The following is a 14,416-nucleotide window of genomic DNA, read 5'->3' on the forward strand; positions in this document are numbered from 1 at the left end:
TTTGAAAATTTTTTCATATTTGGAACCCAACAACCTGGCCTGCACAGCTGCCTGTGGTAATAAATTCCACAAATTCACTACCCTCTGGCTAAAGAAATTTCTGAGCATGTCTGTTTTAAATGGACACCACTCTATCCTGACACTCTGCCCCCTTGTCCTAGACTCCCCCACCATGGGAAACATGCTTTCCACATCTACTCTGTCTGGGCCTTTCAACATTCAAAAGGTTTTAATGAGATCTCCCCCTCTTTCTTCTAAATTCCAGGGAGTACAGACCCAGAGCAATTAAACGTTCCTCGAATGATAACTTTCATTCCCCGAATCATCCTTGTGAACCTCCTCTGAACCCTGTCCAAGGCCAGCACATCTTTTCTTAGATGAGGAACCCAAAACCATCAAAAAAACTATGTTTCTTTTTTAAAATCACAATCTCTCACAGAACCCCGGTTGAGAACCCGTGGCCGAGAAGACACTGAAAGTGGCCATGATTAGTATAAAATGGCCAGTGCAGACTGAATAGATTGAAGGGCCTGTTGCTGTGTTTAATAACTCTGTGGTTAATGTAAACATAGAAGCATAGAAACATAGAAAATAGATGCAGGAGTAGGCCATTTGGCCCTTCGAGCCTGCACCGCCATTTATTATGATCATGGCTGATCATCCAACTCAGAACCCTGCACCAGCCTTCCCTCCATACCCCCTGATCCCCGTAGCCACAAGGGCCATATCTAATTCCCTCTTAAATATAGCCAATGAACTGGTCTCAACTGTTTCCTGTGGCAGAGAATTCCACAGATTCACCACTCTCTGTGTGAAGAAGTTTTTCCTAATCTCAGTCCTAAAAGGCTTCCCCCTTATCCTCAAACTGTGACCCCTCGTTCTGGACTTCCCCAACATCGGGAACAATCTTCCTGCATCTAGCCTGTCCAATCCCTTTAGGATTTTATACGTTTCAATCAGATCCCCCCTCAATCTTCTAAATTCCAACGAGTACAAGCCTAGTTCATCCAGTCTTTCTTCATATGAAAGTCTTGCCATCCCAGGAATCAATCTGGTGAACCTTCTTTGTACTCCCTCTATGGCAAGGATGTCTTTCCTCAGATTAGGATGTAAGTGTGTGGTCAGACCCAGTAGAGTTGTTTACTTGCTTAGGAAGGTGAATGTATCGCAGGTACAGACAGTGGGCAATTGTGTTGACTACCAGGGAAGGCAGAAGAGTGGCCAGAGAGCGTAGGGCTCCCTGTGGCCATTCCCACATGAAATAAGCAGTGGAGTCTATTTAAGACAACGTTGGACAGATTTTTGCATAGTAGGAGAATTAAAGGTTACGGGGAAGAGGTAGGTAGGTGTAGGTGAGTCCGTAGCCAGATCAGCCATGATCTTATCGAATTGCGGAGCAGGCTCGACGGGCCAGATGGCCGACTCCTGCTCCTATTTCTTATGCACTTATTCCCAGGTGGAAGGGCGAGCAGACAGTGGTCATTGGTACAATGATAGAGGCTGACAAATGAAATGAGATCCTATACAGTGTCAGACAGAGTATTTAAAAAACAGCACCTTAAGGTTACTGCTAGTGAAGGTGGGAATAGGATGATAGCGCAGATGAACGTATGGCTGAGGACCTGGAGGAGGAGGGAGGGATTCGGGTTCTTGGACCATTGAGAGCTCTCATGGGGCAGAGGATATCCATACAAGAGGAATGGAGACTAGTCTGGCAGTGGGGTAGGACAAGGGCACTGTGGGAAATACAGAAGTTAAAGTAAGACCAGTCGGGTCACCTCACTACAGGAAGGACGTGGGTGCAGAGGAGATTTACAAGGATGTTGCCTGGATTGGGGAGCATGCCTTATGAGAATAGGTTGAGTGAACTCGACTTTTTCTCCTTGGAGCGACGGAGGATGAGAGGTGACCTGATAGAGGTGTACAAGATAATGAGAGGCATTGATCGTGTGGATAGTCAGAGGCTTTTCCCCAGGGCTGAAATGGCTAACACGAGAGGGCATAGTTTTAAGGTGCTTGGAAGTTAGTATAGAGGAGATGTCAGGGGTGAGTTTTTTACACAGAGAGTGATGAGTGCATGGAATGGGCTGCTAGGGGGATTGAGTTCAAGAGTAGAGAGGTCATTTGCAACTCTACAAATCGCTGGTGAGACCACACTTAGAGTATTGTGTTCAGTTGTGGTCAACTCATTATAGGAAGGATGTGGAAGCTATGGAGAGGGTGCAGAGGAGATTTTCCAGGATGTTGCCTGGATTGGAAAACAAATCTTATGAGGCAATGTTAGCAGAGCTGGGATTTTTCTCTTTGGAGCGTAGAAGGATGAGAGGGGACTTGATAGAGGTTTACAGGATTATGAGAGGCATAGATAGGGTGGATAGCCAGTACCTGTTTCCCAGGGCACGAATAGCAAACACCAGAGGGCATATGTACAAAGTTAAAGGAGGGAAGTTTTGGGGAGACATCAGGGGCAAGTTTTTTTACACAGAGGGTTGTGGGTGCCTGGAATGACTTGCCAGGGATGGTGGTAGAGGCTAAAACATTAGGGGTATTTAAGAGCTTCTTGGACAGGCACATGGATGAAAGAAAAATAGAGGATTACGGGGTAGTGTGGGTTTTGTACTTAGGAATATGTGGGTCGGTACAACATTGAGGGCCGAAGGGCCTGTACTGTGCTGTTGTATTCTAGTGTCTAGTGTCAATTACAAGTGTTTGAAGAACATTTGAACAGGTTCATGGACAGGAGAATATGCAGGTCAATGTGACTATGTCAGGAAGGCACATGGACGGTGAACTGAAGGGCCTGTAGAATTCTGTGGGTCTATGATTATCTCCTGACACTGAACCGGTGAAGCCAGTGCAGAGGATACAAGACAGAGATGGGATGTGAGAAGGCTTTTTCTTATGATGATTCGAAATTCATTGCATGTAGGGACTCAGCCGAGATTTGCATGGAGCAGGAATGGGAGGTGGGATGAGAGGATTGTTTACTGGATGCAGTTTCCATAAATTCTGACTCTCTATTCCAGACAGCTTCCCTCCTCCCTCAAATAACATGCCTGAAATATTCAGCAGGTCACATAGCATCTGTGGAGAAACAAGAGTTAATGTTTCAGCACCATCACATCAATGTGGACTTAACAAGTCGTGGTGTTGTCTGAGACATTGATCGAGTCAAATGGGCCAAATACAACATCAGTGGCTAGATGCCTGTGATATTAACCCTCATAAATCTGCTCTTGGCCTTTGTGCCCACAGGTTCTGGACATTGGAGACAGTCTGACCATTCCCGATGAATTTACTGAGGAGGAAAGGAAAACAGGAATGTGGTGGAGACAGCTGCTGTCTGGTGCAGTGGCCGGAGCAGTCTCCCGTACTGGTACTGCTCCGCTCGATCGTCTGAAAGTCCTCATGCAGGTAGGCACGTGCAGGCAGAGATCACTCTTCTTCTCCCTTTGTTGCCTCACACACTTGCAGAGACCAGCACCAAGACTAATGTAAGAATGACCCTATGTTTTCACAATTCAAGCAGTAAATTAAGTTGTTCTTTTGTAGTGTTATGTCATCATAAAAGGAAACCTGATGCCAGAGAAGCCAGTATTCAGGTAGAATCTATGGGGAGGAAAACAGATAACATTCAGAGTGAAGATTGTTTGTTAGAAAAGCCAGACCTTTTGTTTTCAGACATGAAATGTTAACTTGTTTCTTTTTCCACAGATGCTGACTGGCAGGCTGTTTCTCTTACTCTTTTGCAGAGTTCCAGTATCTGCAGTAATCTTTAAATTTTCATTTTAATTTAAAATACAATCTCACAAAGCACAGGAGCTAACATCCCGGAATTATGAGATTGCTGTGTCCATTACATGGATACCTTGCAGAGAGTCTGATCAGCATTACTGCTCTGATGTCACTCCAGTATACTTGGAGTTGTTACCCACCAGAAGAGAAGCTGCTATGGTGATATTCCATAAAACTCATAGTCTAATAGTTTAGTCCTCAGACTGCTGAACGGATCCTGACCCGCATCTGGGCCGTACCCTCCAAATATCCAGACCTGCCTCTCGGGTTTTTTGCACTACCTTACTTTCCATTTTTCTATTTTCTATTTATGATTTATAATTTAAATTTTTAATAATTACTATTGATTTGTAATCCAGGGAGCGGGAAGCGCAAAATCAAATATCGCTGTGATGATTGTATGTTCTAGTATCAATTGTTTGGCGACAATAAAGTGTAAAGTATAATTGGGGCCTCATTTCACTGGGTTCATTGTCTAACAAGTAAATGAAAAGAGAATTGTCAATTCAGGTCAAGTTTATTGTCATTTAACTATATACCTGTATACAGCCAAACGAGACAATGTTTCTCTGGACTAGGGTGTAAAACACAGTACTACACATAACACACATATAACACAGAATAACTCAGGAAAGTAAGAATTAAATCTATAAAAGAATTACACATAGATAAGGAAACTAAAGATTATAAATTAAGTATTGTAGGGTACAGTACAAATTAGCCTGTGACACTTCGAATGCGATGCGGCAGGGTGTTCAGAAGCCTGATGGCCTGAGGGAAGAAGCTGTTTCCCATCCTGACCATTCCTGTTTTTATGCATTGGAGTCTCCTGCTTGATGGTATAGAATGTCAAAGAGGATGCTGGATGAATGGGGGAGATCTTTGATAATGCTAAGGTCCCTGCCCGATGGATGGCAAGGAGACACCTGTGATCCTCTCAGCCATTCTCACAGTCCTCTGTAGGGACTTCTTGTCCAGTGCTATGCTGCCCCTATGCCAGATGGAGATGCAACTTGTCGGGATACTCTCAATTCTGCTTCTGTAAAATTCAGCCAAGATGGAGGTGGTGGGGAGGTGGGGAGCCTTGCTTGTATTGTACTGCTCTGGTTGAATCGGGAGATCCACTTTACTCTGATGCCCAGATCTGCAGAATTCAAAGCAGGTGACCCTGACCTTTACAACAAATCAGATCTGACCTTAATGAAGTGTTAAAATTTTCGCTATATCTTGGTACATGTGGGAATGATAAACCAATACCAATCTTGCACCACCCAAGAGTTGAACCTGCCGAATTATCAGATTCCTGTTTTCTGTCAAATAATACACAGCATGTTTATTCATGTAACAAATTTTGAAATGTTTTAATCCAGGTTCACGCTTCCAAATCAAATCAGATGAGTGTGTTCAGTGGATTCAAGCAGATGTTGAAGGAGGGTGGAGTAACATCTCTGTGGAGAGGCAATGGTATGAATGTAATAAAGATCGCCCCGGAAACAGCAATCAAGTTCATGGCTTACGAGCAGGTACTGCTTTGTCAGAGTGTGCAGTCGTAGAGAAACTAAATGGGCATGCAGCAGGTTGACCTGGAACTTTGCACCAAGATCATCAAAAATGAGCAGAATTATGAACAGTGAGGACATTGTCAAAACGGCTGGATACATGGCAGATGGAATATTGGGATGTTTATGGTCACGCACTTTGGTAGAAGGAATAAAACCATAAGAGAGAGAAGCAGAATTAGGGCATTTGGTCCATCGAGTCTGCTCTGCCATTCAATCAAGCCTGATCCTTTTTCTTTCCCCTCCTTAACCCCACTCTCTGGCCTTCTCCCTGTAACCTTTGATACCGTGTCCAAACAAGAACCTATCCAACTCCACCTTAAATACAAATTGTCCCTTTGACAATTAAAAATCTACCATTAGTATCTGACACAACGTCTTCTTGGATAAATAAAATGTTAGGTTTAATAAAAGTAGAAACTCCCTTTATTTTATTTTGACAAGTGGCATGATATTGAAGGCCCTTCCACATTTTAAAAAATCTATTTTGTTCACCTGTTCTGATATGCGTTTCTTGAGCAAAAATTTTATCGGATTGGAATCGATTAATAATTTTAAAAGTCTTCTTTCGCTTAATAGGATGATTCCAGCCACGTACTTTCCAACTAATAACGTTTATCTGTTTAACTACCATAAAATATTTTTTAAACACATAAATACACGCATACCAACGTAGGCTAATCAAAAATGGCAGTGATAAGTATAACCATATAGAAAACACGCATGCTCCAGAAATCCGTAATGGAAAAATATACAAAAAAAACTGAAATTAATCCTACAATGAAACTTATAGTTTGAAACTAATCCCAATCCTCCCACCATCCCAAAAGCCAGATAAAAAGGCGAAGAAAAAAAATAAGCCGGAATGTGTCCCTATAGAAAAAGAAAAAAGAAACAGAACTCCGCGAGCTGCCCAAATTATTATAGTGATTTTAAAAGTTCTTAATTCCTCCCCCCACCATTTACAAAAAAAACACACACAGCCTTAATATATGGAAGCTCTGCAGAGGAAAAAAAACGATGTTTATGCTTAATCATTAAAATAAACTGCGGAATGCAAAAACAATCTCCAAAGATGTCAAAACAATAAAATTAAACAAAAGGAAAAATGCCTATGTAATCTCTAATGAAGAAAAATCTGCACCATGATCCCTTTGATTTACTACCCAATAAAAAAAAACTTTTTAGAAGAAAAACTGAGACTAATATCTATCTACTAAGCACTCCTTGCGCGTGCGCGCTCTTGCTGTTGCGCTCTCTCTCTCTCTCTATCTATCTATCTATATATATATATAAAAGAAAAAGTCCTTATAAACTATGAAAACTATCACTTAATTAATGAAGAAAAGGAAGGATAAAAACAAATAATCAAACCAGTTAACAGTCTGTCCACTGTGTTAATTCACTCAGTATACCAAACAGATTTCGGAGAAGTCATTCATCAGTCAAATCAAGAAGTTCACATCTTCTTTAAATGGTCCATCGATCAAAGGACATCTTCAACATATCAGAGATCTTCAAAGCTTGTTTTCTTTCTGAAAATTATTCAGCAGACCTAATGCCTTTCAAACCTCGGCCACCTCCAAAATAGAATTAACATAGTCCAATTCCGCTTTGGAATCCAGAAGAACACGTGGAGTTGAGTCTTTAGGAAATAATTTTAATTGGGCTGTATAGCGAAGTGATGGGAATAATCCCTTATCATGGGCTATCTTCATAGCTGGAACGAATTTGAACCGCTGTTCCATAACTTCCTGTGGATAATCTTCATAAAAACGAATCTCGGAACTCTTGAATTTAAAAACTCTGTGTTTCCTTGCATATTTTGTGATTTGGTCTTTAACTTTGAAACGAAGAAAGCTGACCAAAACTGACCTTGGTTTATTCAGATCTTGAGATTTCAAAGTGAAAATTCTGTGCACTCTTTCAATATTGGGAGGCTGAGGTAAGATATCCGGAAACAGATTGAAACAAATTAGCAAAATAGTCCAATAAATCCCCACTCTCAGATCCTTCCTTCAGTCCAACAATTCGAATGTTATTCCAACGAGATGTTGCTTCCAGATCAATAATCTTGTGTTGAGACTGTTCCAAGCGGGCTGAAATATCCACTATCTGACGCTTCGACTCTTTAAGTTCAGAATTCAAGGAAATAATACTTTCCTCTATGAAATGAAAACTCTGTCGAAATGACTTCATCTCAGAAGTGTTGGGATCTATTTTCTTGTCGAGAGCCATCAACGCATGTTCCAAACGCTCAGCCCAAACAGGCATATCTTCTGATTTTTCTTTCGAAGTTTTTCCCTTTTCATTGCTGGATTCAGAAAGCTGCTGTCCACTTCTTAAAGATTGTGACATAATGACAATTATTCTCCTCTAAGATCCAACAAATAAAAGTTAAAAATTCAGAGTTTAAACTGGGGAAAAGGGAGAATTAAATGCAGCCACACAAATTGTGTGTTACTCCATTAGGCAGCAGGTGGAAGTCCCAGCCCAGGAAATTATTGACCAGTGAGTCTTACTTCAGTGGTTGAGAAGTTAATGGAGAAGATCCTGAGAGGCAGGATTTATGAATATTTGGAGAGGCATAATATGATTAGGAATAGTCAGCATGGGTTTGTCAAAGACAGGTCATGCGATACGAGCCTGATTGAAATTTTTGAGGATGTGACTAAACACTGATGAAGGTAAAGCAGTAGATGTGGTGTATATGGATTTCGGCAAGGCATTTGATGAGGTGCCCCATGCAAGGCTTATTAAGAAAGTAAGGAGGCATGAGATCCAACGGGACGTTGCTTTTTAGATCCAGAACTGGCTTGCCCACAGAAGGCACAGTGTCGTTGTAGACGGATCATATTCTGCATGGAGGTTGCTGACCAGTGGAGTGCCTCAGGGATCTGTTCTGGGACCCCTTCTCTTCATGATTTTTATAAGTGACCTGGATGAGGAAGTGGAGGGATGGGTTAGTAGATTTGCTGATGACACAAAGGCTGGGGGTGTTGTGGATAAGGTTGGGGGTGTTGTGGATAGTGTAGAAGGCTGTCAGAGGTTACAGCGGGACATTGATAGGATGCAAGACTGGGCTGAGTAGTGGCAGATGGAGTTCACCCCAGGTAAGTGTGAGGTGGTTCATTTTGGTAGGTCAAAATGATGGCAGAACATAGTGTTAATGGTAAGACTCTTGGCAGTGTGGAGGATCAGAGGTATCTTGGGGTCTGAGTTCACAGGAGACACTCCAAGCTGCTGTGCAGGTTGGCTGTGGTTAAGAAGGCATATGGTGCATTGGCCTTCATCAATCATGGGACTGACTTTAGGAGCTGAGAGGTAATGTTGCAGCTATATAGGGCACTGGTCAGACCCCACGGAGTACTGTGCTCAGTTCTGGTCGCCTCACTACAGGAAGGATGTGGAAACCATAGAAAGGGTGCAGAGGAGATTTACAAGGATGTTGCCTGGATTGGGGAGCATGCCTTATGAGAACAGGTTGAGTGAACTCAGCCTTTTCTCCTTGGAGCGACGGAGAATAAGAGGTGACCTGATAGAGGTGTATGAGATGATGAGAGGCATTAATCATGTGGATAGTCAGAGGCTTTTTCTCAGGGCTGAAATGGCTAGCACGAGAGGGCACAGTTTTAAGATGCTTGGAAGTAGGTACAGAGGAGATGTCAGTGGTGAGTTTTTTACGCAGAGGGTAGTGAGTGCATGGAATGGGCTACCGGCATTCGTGGTGGAGGCAGAAATGATAGGGTCTTTTCAGAGATTCCTGGATAGGTACATGGAGCTTAGAAAAATAAGAGAACTGTGGATTTCCCGAGGTAAGAACATATTTGGTACAGCTTTGTGGTCCGAAGGGCCTATATTGTCCTATCCGTTTTCTATGTTTCTGTGACTACACCTGCGGGAAGTGCAGCCAACTCCAGCTCATGAAAGACCGCAATAAGGATCTGCCACTGGAGTTGGAAGAACTTTGGGTCATCCGGGAAGTAAAGCAATTGATAGATTCGACTTTTGAGCAGGTGGTTACACCCAGGGTGCAGAATTCAGGGAGTAGATGGATGAACACTGAGAGAGGTAAAGGGAGAAAAAAGTCAGTTCAGTGTTTTCCTGTGGCCTTCCCCTCAGCAACTGGATACTTTGGATACTGCTGAGGGGGAGTGACCTATCTGGGCAAAGCAGCAGCAGCCAGACTCATAGCACTGTGGACTGCTTTGAGCCTCAGAAGGGTAAGGTGAAGTCAGGTGCAGCAGTAATCATAGAGGACTCGATAGTTTGAGTGACAGGCAGGAGATTCTGCAGCAGCAAAAGATATGCCAGGATAGTGTGTTGCCTCCTGGGTGCTATGGTCCAGGATGTCTCTGAGCTGTTGCAGAATATTCTTGAAGGAGAATTTGAGTAGCCAGAGGTAGAGGCAGGAGAGTGGTAGAGGTCTTGTACAGTAAAAATTGGAGAGTTAGGAAGGAGGCTGAAGAGCAGGACCTCCAAGGTGCTAATCTCTGGATTACTCCTGGTGCAGCGAGCTCGTGAAGGTCAGAACAGGAAGAAAGTGCAGACAAATGAGTGGCTGAGGAGATGGTGCAGGGAGCAGGGCTTCAAGTTCTTGGATCATTGGAACCAAGGGGTGACCTGTACAAGTGGGACAGGTTGCACCTGAACTGGAGGGGTGGCTTGCTAATGCTAATGCTATTGGGGAGGGTTTAAACTAGATTTGCAGGGGGATGGGAACTGAAGTGAAATGGCAGAGGATGGGGTGGTTGGTGCACAAGTAGTGACAGCTTGTAGGGAGTTTATGAAGAAGAATAGAACAAAGATACACTCAGCTAGATGGTTTGAGGTGTGTCTATTTTAATGCAAGCAGTGTCATTAGCAAGGCGGATTAAGAGCATGGATCAATATGTGGAATTATGATGTAGCCATTACAGAGACTTGGATGTCTCAGGGGCAGGAATGGCTGCTGTGTGTACTGGGCTTTAGATGTTTCAAAACGCAACGCCTAAGGATTCAACATCTTCCAATCCTATGTCACATCTTTCTACCGATTTGGTGCCATTCTTTACCAATAGAGCCACACACCTCCTCTGCCTACCTTCCTATCCCTCTGATACAATGTGTAACCTTGGACATTCAGCTCCCAACTACAGCCATCCTTCAGCCACAATTCAGTGATGGCCATGACATCATACCTGACCATCTGTAATATTGCAACAAGGTCATCCACCTTATTTCTTATACTCAGTACATTGAGATATAACACTTTGAGTGCTGTATTTGCTACCCTTTTTGATTCTGCATCCTTAACGCACTGATACTCACGCTGCTGGCTGCAATTTTATCCAACCACCTGCCTGCCCTTCCTGACAGTTTGACTGCACGATATCTTTGCTTTTTTACCATCTGTCCTATCCTGAGTCCGTTCACTCTGATTTCCACTCCCCTGCCAAATTAGTTTAAACCCTCCCCAACAGCTCTAACAAACCTGCCCACGAGTATATTGTTCCCCTCAGCTTCAGGTGCAACCCGTCGCTTTTGAACAGGTCATACTTCCCCTGGAAGAGATTCCAACAATCCAAGAACCTGAAGCCCTGCCCCTTGCACCAGCTTCTCAATCATGCATTAATCTGCCAAATCATCCTGTTTCTACCCTCACTGGCACATGGCACAGGCAGCAATCCAGAAATCACTACCCTGGAGGTCCTGCTTCTCAGCTTTCTACCTAGCTCTCTGAATTCTCTCTGCAGGACCTCATTGCTCTTCCTTTCTGTGTCATTGGAATCAATATGTACCAAGATACTGGCTGCTCTCCCTCCCTCTCCAAAATGCTGTGGACATGATCCAAAATGTCCCTGACCCTGGCAGCTGGGAGGCAACATACCATTCCAGTATCACGTTCATGACCACAGAATCTTATGTCTGTTCGTCTGACTATTGAGTCCTGTATCACTATTGCTCCCCTCTTCTCCCTCTTTAAGTTCTGCACCAAAGACCCATTCTCAGTGGCAGTAACCTGGTCTCCGTGGCATTCCCCTGGGAGGTCATTCCCACAGAAGTATCCAAAATGGATACTTATTATTGAGGGGAATGGCCACAAGGATGCTCTGCGCTAACTGCCTGTTCCCATTTCTATTCCTCCTGACAGTCACCCAGCTACTCACTTCCTGCAATGTAGGGGTGATTACTTCCCTGTAACTCTGATCAATTATCACCTCACCCTCCTAAACAAGCCAAAGGTCATCCAGCTGCTGCTCCAGATCCCTAACGTGGTCTTCACTGAGCTGCAGCCTGATGCACCATGCAAATGTATTTCTCCGGGAGACTCTGGGTCTCCCAATACTCCAACATCTGGCATGAAGAACAAACAGCCATTTACTACACTAGGTACAGTAAGAGAGGAAAAAAAAGGGAACCTTAGCAGAAGCTTACCCAGAGCCAATGCCCCTTCCAAGCTGAATCCTCCTTTGAGCCAAAGCCTGACACTCCTTGTCCCACCAATGTCCTACTCCCAGTAATGGCTGCCCTGCTTGTCCCTTCTGTACTTTTAAACAAGCGTCACTGACCTGCGAGAAACCTCGTCGCTCTGGCCTATTTTTAACAGTATCCAAAGTAGTATACTTATTGTTGAGAGGAATGGCCACAGGGGTAATAAAAACGTGAACTACTTTCTAAACGGGGAGAAAATCCATAAATCAGAGGGGCAAAGGGACTTGAGAGTCCTTGTGCTGGATTCCCTAAAAGTTAACTTGCAGGTTGAGACAGTGGTAAGGAAGGCAAGTGCAATGTTAGCATTCATTTTGAGGGGACTGGAATATAAAAGCAAGGATGTGATGCTGAGGCTTTATAAGACTGTATTTGGGGTATTGTGAGCAACTTTGCACCCCTTATCTAAGAAAGGATGTGCTGACGATTGAGAGGATCCAGAGGAGATTCACGAGAATGATCCCGGGAATGAAAAAGATTCGCATATGAGGAGCGTATGATGGGTCTGAACTTGTACTCTCTGGAGTTTAGAAAAATGAGGGGGGAATCTCATTGAAACCTATTGAATATTGAAAGATCTAGATAGAATGGATCTGGAGAGGCTTCCAATAGTGAGGGAGCCTTGAGGCCAGAGGACACAGCCTCAGAATAGAGGGATGTTCATTTAGAACAGAGATAAGGAGGAATTTCTTCAGCCAGTGGGTGGAAATCTGTGGAATTCATTGCCGCAGATGGCTTTGGAATCCAAGTCATTGGGTATATTTAAAGTGGACATTGATAGGTTCTTGATTAGTCGGGGCTAGACCTTGTTTACACAAACATTCCCGACGCGTACCGGGTGGAGCCCTGCCCCCACCTCAGTTACTCAGACCACATCTCTGTTATGCTCATCCCAGCATACAGACCGCTTGTCAGGCGCTCCAGACCAGTTCAGAAGCAGGTGAAAACCTGGCCAGCAGGAGCCATCTCTGCTCTTCAAGACTGCTTTGAGCACACTGACTGGCACATGTTCAAGGAGGCTGCAACCGATGGTGACTCTACCAACTTAGAGAAGTACACAGCATCAGTGACTAGCTACATCAGCATGTGCATCGATGATGTCACTGTGGCCAAGACCATCACTGCACGCGCTGACCAAAAGCCATGGATGACCACGGAGGTGCGTACACTGCTGAGGCTCCGTGACTCCGCCTTCAGAGCAGACAGCAAGGCAGCCCTAAAAACAGCGAGGGCCAAACTGTCCCGTGCCATCAGAGAGGCAAAGCGTGCACACGCCCAGTGAATCCACAACCACTTCCAGGACAGCGGCGACACGCGGCGCATGTGGAAGGGCATTCAGGACATCACCTGACTGTACGGGTGATGCCTCCCTCCCAGATGCGCTGAACTACTTCTACGCTCGTTTTGAGGTGGAAAATGACGTGACGGCGAGGAAGACCACCCCTCCTCCAAACGACCAGGTGCTGTGTCTTACCGTGGCCGATGTGAGGAGAACCCTGTGCAGGGTCAACCCACGGAAGGCTGCTGGACCTGACAATATTCCTGGCAGAGTGGTTAGAGGATGTGCAGACCAGCTAGCAGATATTCTCACTGTCATCTTTAACATCTCCCTGAGCAGCGCCATCGTTCCTACATGCTTCAAGGCCGCCACCATCGTCCCCGTGCTGAAGAATTCTCCAGTGTCCTGCCTCAACGACTACCGTCCCATTGCACTCACATCCATCATCATGAAGTGTTTAGAGAGGCTTGTCATGAGGCACATCAAGACCCTGCTGCCCCCCTCACTGGACCCCTGCAGTTCACGTACCATCCCAACCGTTCAACAGATGACGCCATTGCCATCAGCCTCCACCTGGACAAAAAAGATGCGTATGTTCGAATGCTGTTCATAGACTTCAGTTCGGCATTCAACACAATCATTCCTTAGAAACTGATTGGAAAGCTGAACCTACTGGGCCTGAACACCTTCCTCTGCAACTGGATCCTAGACTTCCTGACTGGGAGACCTCAGTCAGTCCGGATTGGAAGCAGCATCTCCAACACCATCACACTGAGCACGGGGGCACCCCAGGGCTGTGTACTCAGTCCACTGCTGTTCACTCTGCTGACCCACGACTGTGCTGCAACACACAGCTCGAACCACGTCATCAAGTTCGCCGATGACACGACTGTGGTGGGTCTCATCAGCAAGAACGATGAGTCAGCATACAGAGAGGAGGTGCAGCGGCTAACGGACTGGTGCAGAACCAACAACCTATCTCTGAATGTGAACAAGACAAAAGAGATGGTTGTTGACTTCAGGAGGACACGGAGCGACCACTCTCCGCTGAACATAGACGTCTCTTCCGTAGAGATCGTTAAGAGCACCAAATTTCTTGGTGTTCACCTGGCGGAGAATCTCACCTGGTCCCTCAAAACCAGCTCCATAGCAAAGAAAGCCCAGCAGCATCTTGACTTTCTGCGAAGGCTGAGTAAAGTCCATCTCCACCCACCATCCTCACCACATTTTACAGAGGTTGTATTGAGAACATCCTGAGCAGCTGCATTATTGCCTAGTTCGGAAATTGCACTATCTCGGATCACAAGACCCT

General features: G+C 44.7%; 1 protein-coding gene across 1 annotated transcript in view; it reads left to right on the plus strand.

Moving 5' to 3' along the window:
- The window catches only part of LOC134355082 (mitochondrial adenyl nucleotide antiporter SLC25A24-A-like), a 90,884-nt gene that overhangs the window by 57,218 nt on the left and 19,250 nt on the right, over positions 1 to 14,416 (plus strand). The window contains exons 5-6 of the mRNA XM_063064826.1: positions 3,256 to 3,414; positions 5,166 to 5,318. Coding sequence (XP_062920896.1) covers positions 3,256 to 3,414; positions 5,166 to 5,318 — 312 coding nt within the window. The remainder of the gene's footprint in view (positions 1 to 3,255; positions 3,415 to 5,165; positions 5,319 to 14,416) is intronic.

The sequence above is a fragment of the Mobula hypostoma genome, chromosome 12 (genome assembly GCF_963921235.1).
Source record: "Mobula hypostoma chromosome 12, sMobHyp1.1, whole genome shotgun sequence".
NCBI lineage: Eukaryota > Metazoa > Chordata > Chondrichthyes > Myliobatiformes > Myliobatidae > Mobula > Mobula hypostoma.